The sequence below is a fragment of the Octopus bimaculoides genome, chromosome 11 (genome assembly GCF_046866305.1).
Source record: "Octopus bimaculoides isolate indiv1 chromosome 11, ASM4686630v1, whole genome shotgun sequence".
Taxonomy (NCBI): domain Eukaryota; kingdom Metazoa; phylum Mollusca; class Cephalopoda; order Octopoda; family Octopodidae; genus Octopus; species Octopus bimaculoides.
The window spans coordinates 67,271,696-67,281,508 of record NC_142938.1 but is presented as its reverse complement, the minus strand read 5'-3'; the positions used below and the strand labels follow the sequence as shown (position 1 = coordinate 67,281,508).

At 37.4% G+C, this 9,813-nt stretch overlaps 1 protein-coding gene across 1 annotated transcript in view; it reads right to left on the bottom strand.

Moving 5' to 3' along the window:
• Positions 1 to 1,721, bottom strand: part of LOC106870256 (cytochrome P450 2J4) — a 16,177-nt gene extending 14,456 nt beyond the window's left edge. The window contains exon 1 of the mRNA XM_089360236.1: positions 876 to 1,721. Coding sequence (XP_089216362.1) covers positions 876 to 1,245 — 370 coding nt within the window. The 5' untranslated portion in view covers positions 1,246 to 1,721. The remainder of the gene's footprint in view (positions 1 to 875) is intronic.
• Between the last annotated feature and the right edge of the window lie 8,092 nt (positions 1,722 to 9,813).

Genomic DNA, 9,813 nt, shown 5'->3' with positions numbered 1-9,813 from the left:
GGCCTCCAAACCATGCCCTTCCTGCTATCTGGTCTATCAGCGACTACCTTATGCAATGTTGTTTTCTTTTTATGACTGTATAATTTGAGATATTCTTGACTGCTATTTCAAGCACATCGAATGAATAGTCAGATTGTTGCCGCGAGGATATTCTCGTAGTTGTTGCTTAACCCTCGTTACATCTTTATCTACAATATATAACGTTCTTCTCATAATTGTCACCCTTTTTTTATATACGTAATGCGTCGTTCGTTTATGACTATTGAAGTATATCTTTCTCTATCACAGTTTATAATATCCAGTATATACTAACGTCTGTAAATCTGTGTGCTATTTGAGGGATTTATAGCAGTGTTAGTACTGTGTTTTCTGTGTTAAGAAAAGACAAGTTGCTTGTCTTAACAAAGAATCCAACAGAAATACGGAATTCCCTTCATCCACTATCGGGTTGCTGTTTACGAGATTAAGAAACCTACCGATAGTATCACTAATTCCATCAGTTTTGTGAATAGCATTCAAGGCGTTATGTTGAGAAGAACAGAAAATATAGCATCAAAGTAAATTGGTGATATTCCGGTCTAAAAGTAACACTACAGCGAATTATAGTCATAAGTTACGCTACGAAGATTGAAATATAGTGGAGATATGCTTGCACAATTTCTCTTGAAAAACTAGGAAAAGAGTAAACAGATCGAGTTAGCAGGAGTCTGACCAACGAGACACCGAGATGAGAAACAAAGAAACACAGAGTAAAATCGTCAGACAAAGTAAGGAAATGTAGATGCAGAATTGAATTCTGTGTTGTGGAAATGGGTAAAATGTAAGGGGGAGGAAATAAAGGCGATGACATTTGTTGACGTAAATAAATGGTTTACCTTTCTTTCGGTTTAATCTCTTCGGTACGTACATCCAGTAGGGTCTTCCTTTCAATTCATCTCCTTTCTTTACCAATCCTTCTAAAATCCACTCTGTTTTGCATACAATCACCAAGGTTTCAGAACCAAATTTGAGTCTGAAGATATCTCCAAATTGTTTTCGAAGTTCTTCCATCTTTAAATTGATATCTGTGGTTGTAGCCATCTGAGGTATATTTCCAATAATTGGAAAAGCTATTGGACCCGGGGGTAAACTGTAATTATATTTCGATCTAGTTATAAGCCATCGTACGAGCAATAAAGTGACTAATCCAAACAAGAAACTTTGTATATTAATAGCTTCGACAAAATACGATGCTGAAACATCCATAATCCTATGTTACTGCTGCAATAATTTATTTGTATTTTCGCTAAGAGCCCAGATTTCTTAAGGACGAGTGTGGTTTACTACCTATACACAAATCTGTGCAGATAACAAAATAATTATGTTCGACGTCAACCGAATATAAGTAGGTTAGTAATTTAACAACAAAGTTGTATCCTAAGTCTATTTCTGTAATCGAGGTCAATTTAACTTCAAGCGCATGGGTACTAAGTTTTTTTATCTATTACTCTAGTCATGTTGTTCCCACGCTTCCAGTTTAGGTGGAATAGATTATCAATGTATTAACATCACCATGTAACTACTTGTTTACAATAGCTTTTTCTTGGTGATATATAATACCAAGTCAGCAATGATTAAGCTAAAATAATATAAACAAGCAGTCTGACATATTCTGTATCATACAGGGATTGGACAAAATAATGGGAACACCTAGCATGATAGCATCATAATTTTGAAATATCTATATAACTGTCAAAATCTTGTTCATTTTTATGTTTTTTTAATTTATTTTTAGTGTTGCTTAATATGTTTTGCTAAAATTGCTGTTTCTTTTTCAGATATCATCAGAAAAAAATAATTAAAATTATTTTAAAATGACAGATCTATCGGACTTTCAAGGAGGTCAAATTGTTGGTGCTCGTATGGCAGACGCTAGCGAAATGAAAACAGCTGAAATGTTTGGTGTATCAAGAAGAAAAAGGCGGCGAGCTGGCAGAAACGTTAGCACGCCGGGCGAAATGCTTAGTGGTATTTCGTCTGCCGTTACGTTCTGGGTTCAAATTCCACCAAGGTCGACTTTGCCTTTCATCCTTTCGGGGTCGATAAATTAAGTACCAGTTACGCACTGGGGTCGATGTAATCGACTTAATCCGTTTTTCTGTCTTTGTCCCCTCTATGTTTAGCCCCTTGTGGGCAATAAAAAAATAAGAACTGTCTCGAAAGTAATGACAGCCTTTAAGAAAGATGGAAAAAACTCGTCGAAACAAAACTCCGGAAGAAGACCATAACTTTCAGATAGGGACCGTCGGACACTTACGCGAACTTTTAGAAAGGATCACAAAAGTACAGCTCCCCAAATTACTGCAGAGCTTAATGACCACCTCGAGAACCCAGTTTCCACAAAAACTGTTCACCTGGAGCTGCACAAATCCAGATTTCACTGGAGGACTGCAATCAGAAAACCACTACTTTCAAAAACAAACGTTGCAAAGCGTTTAGAGTGGAGTAAAAACCTACAAAATTGACCCTTAGAGCAGTGGAAGATTGCTATTTTCCCGAACGAGTCATCCTTTACCTTATTTCCGACCTCCGACTGAGTATACAGGTGGAGACAGCCAAAAGAAGCATTTCACTCAGACTGCCTTCTTCCAACTGTTAAACATGGAGGAAGATCTGTAATAATCTGGGGAGCTATATCTTGGAAATCCGCCGGCCCAATGGTTTCCTTTCATGGCAGAATTAATAGTCAAGACTATTTAAGTATTTTATCTGATCAAATTCATCCTTTGGTTGCAGACCTGTTTCTGGAGGAAAATGCAATCTTTCAAGATGATAATGCGTCAATTCACACAGCTAAAGTTGTTATTGAATGGCACGAGGAACATTCTAGTGAAGTTGAACATCTTACCTGGCCACCGAAGTCCCCAGATCTCAATATTATTGAACATTTATAGTTCATTTTAGAAAAAACAAGTAAGGAGTCGATATTCTCCACCATCATTACGACAAGAATTGGTGACTATTTTAGCCGAAGAATGGACAAAAATTCCTTTGGGAAGAATTCAAACTTTGTACGAGTCCATAACTCGTAGAATTGAAGCTGTAATTACTGCTAAAGGCGGTTCTAACCCATATTAAAGTAAATTTGTTTGAAATTTTAAGGTGTTTCCATTATTTTGTCCAACCCCTGTATGTGAGAAGATTTGGTAGGTCCAGTGTTAGACTAAATTTACTGCAATACTATATTGTATGGGTCCCGCATTTTCAAAGACCTCACAGTAAATATGAGAAATCTATCCATTCCAAATTAGTGATTCGGCGCATGTTTTATTATTATATTGCTAGTACAAAGAAGATGAGCTGGTAGAATCGTTTGCACGCCAGATAAAATGCTTAGCAATATTCCTCCCAGTTTTAAGGCGTCGAGCCGGCAGAAACGTTAGCACGCCGGGCGAAATGCTTAGCGGTATTTCGTCTGCTGTGACGTTCTGAGTTCAAATTCCGCCGAGGTCGACTTTGCCTTTCATCCTTTCGGGGTCGATAAATTAAGTACCAGTTACGCACTGAGGTCGATGTAATCGACTTAATCCCCTTATCTGTCTTTGTTTGTCCCCTCTATGTTTATCCCCTTGTGGGCAATAAAGAAATAGGTATTTCGTCTGTCTTTTTTGTTTCTTACACGTCGTACATGTGTTCGTGGTGAAAATTGCTGTTTCTTAGTGTTATTATTTATAAGAACTGCTGTTTTTGTTAAATTGGTGAATTTCGTAACTGTTGGAGTTTTCATTTGAAAACGCTAAGTGCTTGTAGAAAACACGCGTTGTTCATTCTCCCGTTGAGGGGAAGAATGTTGTCTAGCGAGAGGCCTACCGTTGGAACAGATATTTTTGTTTTTCCTGTTAAAGTGAAGAATTGCATGTTGTCTGGTGAGGAGCCAACTACGAGCAAAGAAATAATGAATTCCTCCGAAAATGGAATTTTTAATTCCCGCGTTGCAAAAAAGAATAACAAAACGTATGAGTTATTTGGAGATGTGTCTGAAAGCTCGTCAGAACTTTCACTAGAAAAATACCCGAGTTTGCCAAAAAACAAAAGTATTGTGTCCAAAAGAATAATTGATGCACCTAGCATCCAAACTGAATAACCAAACAAAAAACAAAAAAAAAAAAAAAGTTTTGCGTCGGCAGCTGGGGGTGGAATCCGGCTGCTTTCGACGAAAAAGTGTGATTTTATGAATACAGTGAAATGATGCAAATAAATGATAACGTGGTTAAAATACAACCACCGGAGAAATTACTACTAGAAGAAAAACAGAAAACAATAATATTTAAAACTTACTGTTTGCAAAAAGAAAAATTGAGAGAATAACAGAGGAGAAGATAGAGAGGTGCCTGAAGCCAATCTGGAGCGACGTAGTTTATCTGACAAGAGGCAGGAAATTTGGTACGGTGGAAGTAATGTTTATATATATATATATATATATATATATATATATATATATATATATATATATATACATATATATGTATATATAACATATAATATAGGTGGCTAAGTCGCAATTTTACAACCTAAAGGCAGACATATATGTCACTAAAGTGAACAAGGGCACTAATCAGCACCATTATTGCTAAAAATAAGACCGTAGGAGGCTTGTCTCCCTTGTCAGCTCATTAAAGTAGTGCTTCTTGTGGCTATTGATTTGTTTTGACTCTTAGTTTTAGTGATTATGGTGCTGATTAGTGACGTTGTTCATTTTAGTGACGTGTATATTTCTGCCTTTAGATTTTAAAATTGCGAATTAGCCAGCCATATTATTTATTATTCTCACACTACCGTTTATGGAATCAACATTTGATTTCAATGGAAATCTTATGAGCTGACAAGGTGAGAAGAGTTTAAACCTAGGCGCGGTGAGAACCACTGATGAGCGTTAATGTGCGTAAGCACTAAAATGCAAAGTCATCGATGATCTAGCTTAATCTGTGACCGTAGGAGGCTTTTCTCCCTTCTCAGCTCATTATGATGATGTTTTTGTGACTATTGAGTTGTTTTCACTCTTATTTCCAGTAGTACTGGTGCTAATTATTCGCCTTGTTCACTTTATAGACACATATACATACATACACAGACACACACATACACAGACACGCACACACATATATATGTATGTATATATACATTTATACTTTTTTCCCCTTGTTTTTCTCCTTATTTCTGTCTGTGTTTCTTTCAGTTGAAGAGCGTAGCTCGAAACGTTAAAGACTTTCTCTATACCCGAGCGTTAAACTAATACGTCTATTTGTTGTTTACACCACCTGTCTTCGTCTGTTGTTTTTTTCGTAAATTCTCCCATATATATATATATATATATATATACATATATATATATATATATATATATATATATATATATATGTGTGTGTGTGTGTGTGTATGTGTGTGTGTGTGTGCGTGTGCGTGTCTGTGTGTGTGTGTGTGTGTACACACCCACGCACACTTTCCCACTCTCCACACACATTAGCACCCAATCGTCCCAACTCCAAACTCTCGTAATCCCTATTCCACTTTGCACTTCCATGTATTTCCCCACGACACACACCAGTCACTCATAAAATCGCACAGAGTACACAAGCACACAACATGAAAAAACAGACTATATACACACGCACACTATAGGGCCAAACATACACTCATGCACTAACACAACAGGCACACGCGTACACACACACTCACCTGATAGCCTCATACATATACTCATCCATACAAACGCGTACATCAATTCACTGAACACACTTCACTTCACAGTACGCATGCAGTGGTTTACTTATACACATACACACACACGCTGCCATACACACACACGCTGCCATACACACACACGCTGCCATACACACACACACGCTGCCATACACACACACAAGTTCCCATAATTTAAGCTTTCCATTCATACATTCACACGCATTCGCCTCTATTCACATATACAATCACGCACACCATTTATAGTTCAGGTGGGTCAGTTATTATCTCCCTTACACTTAGCCTCTTTCTTCTGGTCATTTTATCATGTTAAACTGTTAATCCCTACACATTTTCCTTCTCTCTCTGTCTTTTTTATTTCAGTCATTATTTCCCTCTTCTCATCATTTTCGGACGAAGAGCGTAGGCTCGAAACGTCGAAGACTTTTCCAATTTTCACTACTTGTTGTTCCCTCTTCTGTCTTTGTCTTTTGATTTCTGTAAATTTAAACTATATATATACATATACGTAAATGTAGAACGTTGGAATAAGTGCTCAACACCGCATTGGTGGATAAATAATTTCTTTATTTGTGAATTAACGCTATCATTGGTTTCATGTGTAGAAGAGAGGAAAATATCTAAGTATCTTAAAAAATCGTCTAGCCGATCACATGGAGAAAAGTGTTCGCCTCCATTTTGGAGAACGATTTCGTTTGGTTCACGGGATTTATAAACACAAACACACCAGCTACACCAATAGTCCCAACTCCAAACTCTCGTCATCCCTATCCCAGAAAGACAGAGAAACTTAAGATTTCCAAACGGCTGCCCTCTATACAACAACTGTCTCGAGAAAGAACTCGTGTACAAGGCCAAGGTCACGGACCTCAATGGAATACCAAAGACGTATATCGGAATGACGGAAAACTCGTTCAAGGAAAGGTATACGCAACACCCTGCGTCATTCTGAGACAAAAACAAAAAACATGTGACATCCGTATCAAATATAATATGGACATTGAAAGAAGATAAGTAACCGCCAGAGGAAGTGGAAAATTATTGCTAAAGCCAAAATATACAGAGGTCGGGGCATCAAATGCGAACTCTGCACTACTGGAAAATTAAATATTATTCAATCAACAGACATCATCATAAACATTAGGAATGAAACCTTCTCTCCCTGCATACACAAGCAATAATTTATACTCAAATACTTTAAAGAAGAGTTGTATAAACGTGAACACACAAAACACGCAAACTTCACACACAACAAAGAAAAAATGCCACAAACTCCACACAAACAAGAATTAAGCACCAACATACAAATACAAAACTCCATGGCCAAAACAAAATAATGCCAAAAATTAAGAAATTTACCGAAAAGACAAATCCAAGGGAGATTATTTACATTATTTACAATTGACGGATATTTGTCCTCATCTTGTTTGTTGTTAACACAACGTTTCGGCTGATATACCTTCCAGCCTTCATCAGGTGTCTTGGGGAAATTTCGAACCTGGGTTCTCATTCCTAAGGTATTTTTCGATGTTGTTGTTGCTATTATTATTATTATTATTATTATTATTATTATTACAGGCATAATAATGGAATAAGAACACAGGTTCGAAGTTTCCCCAAGACACCTGATGAAGGCTGGAGGGTATGTCAGCCGAAACGTTGTGTTAACAACAAACAAGATGAGGGCAAATATCCGTCAATTGTAAATAATGTAAATAATGTACATAATTGCTCATCTCTTAAATATAGAACTGTAAAATCCAAGGGAGACAAACTCCAAAAAGTGCCTTCTCGAGTAGCGTCCGTTGATTCATTGTTTCATTTACGCGAGTTCACGAGAAATCCAGTGAACGAAATAAGATTGTTTTCTAAAATGGAGGCGAACACCTTTCGCCGTGTGATCGGCTTGAAAAATTGTTAAGATACTTGGATATTTTCCTACTTTTCTTCACATGAAAACAATCGTAGCTCTAATTCACAAATTAAGATTCCAAGATACAGCCCCTGCCCCAGATCATCACAGATCCTCCTCCATCTTTAACGGTTGGAAGAAGGCAGTTTGGATCAAATGCTTCTTTTGGCTGTCTCCACACATATACTCAGCCCGTCGTCGGAAATAAGGTAAAGGATGACTCGTCTCCTGTCTTTTCTCTTGTCAAAGAATATTCCTCCAGCGTTTGCTACCTTACCTCTTCTGGCCTAACGGCCCTCCATGTTTGTCTTCGTTTGGTATGTTATGTGTCCCCAGTGTCTTTGTTACCAACTTTCGTCCTCCGGAAAATCCCAATTTTTTTTTTGGTTCGCGGGAGCAACTGTTTTTCGAAGCCTCATATTGTCGTTAATTGCTCGAAATGCGGAGTAGATGAACAGCCGGCAACAGATGAAGGGTCGTTCTTTATGTTACTTGTCTTGTTTTCCATTTGTTTCACTTGTTGTTCGCATACCCAAGTGTGCCTTCGTATTTCATGTTGTTTTCGTATTTCATGTTATTTTTTTTAGTAAGATTTTAGTCTGTTCAAATTTATAGCATGGATTTTGTATTCAAACATAATATTTGCCTCTATGTGTCAATCTCTCCAACTATCTCCCAGGAAAAAAGTACCAAACCTGGGGACGTTACCTAGAACAAGCCATAATCTACTCAGGAGTATTATAGGTGGCAATAAAAAAAATCAATTTAAGAATTGCGATGTGCTTTAACGTGGCTCATTACAGCTTTGACAATCTTCAACAATGGCATTACAATACCCTAAGCTTCACGCTTTGGATTTTACCAGCAGATGTATAAATAAAGAGATTACAGGGGATTACAACTTATTTAAACTTCAGCTAAATGAGGACATTGTTCGTCAAGACGATGTCCTGTACCTTTAATGTTTGCCCTCCAAATTATTGATTGATAAGGTAGAGCTTAGGTGTATTGGAAACAGAAGTCCTCAAAATAGAAAGGGCACACTTGTTGATATGCGCGCATTCTTCGTAAATTTGCATCTTTTCCTTTGGCACACACTCTGAGAATAGCATATGTCATATTGCCTGTGGCATATAATTATTTGTCTTTAGTGTTATTGTGCGATTGCATAACCGTGACTAAACTGAGAAGCAGCATTTCTAAGGAGACTGATTGTTTTCTTTTTAACTGGAGTTTTCGGTAGAGAAATTTTTCAGCAGGATAGCGAATTATTCTTCTTTATTGAAGATTTGCTTTGTAGTTATGATTATTTTTGGCAGCGCCTGCCATGGCGACCAGTTACTGATGTTGAGCTCACAGCACAGACGCACAGGTGTGTTGAGATAATGATGTTGCAAGCTAGAAAGACATCTATTCACCAACTATCTTAAACACTATGCTTATAAGCGTTTGTCCACGATTCAATAACATCCGGAAGGAAATCTTTCTCTTACTTGTAACATTTTCTTACTCAAAGACCTGACAACTGATCTCTGAATGTATAGAATCTATATTTGCAAATAGTTATAAATTTTGTCCAAAGCGATGGCGATTAAAGGTAGCATGGGTTTTACCATGTTTTGTTTATTTGGGGATTGCTGACAGGGTTTGACAGAGGACACATGAAAACACCATTCCTATTCTGCTTCATCATTCACTATTTACTGTCATGCAAGTCCTGCAGTATTCTCTCCATGATCTCCACAGCACGTTTGGTGTTATTGTACGTTCGCTCCAGACAATCACCGGGCATCTAAGAAGCCTCACTCGGTTCTCTAATCCCTGGTAATTTTACAATGCAGTGAAACATTATGCACCGAGTGTATTGGAACTTGAAAGCAGATAAAACAATCACAGACCCAGGAAGGTGTATAACTGTATTATCTAAATCATCAAAAGTAGGAACAGAAATAGTTTTGGTTTTATGTTGAAAGACTTTTGTAAACAAAATACTTATAAGGGATGTCATTCTCGGTCCAGCAGGACCCTCAAAGCAGCACATTCTAGTGCCATGGTGCTGAACCTTTTTCAAAAATAACAGAATAGACAGCCTTTTGGTGTGTATTTCGACGATTTATATCAAAGTCTGGATTAGGTTAATAAAGAAAATTGTGACTCAGAGA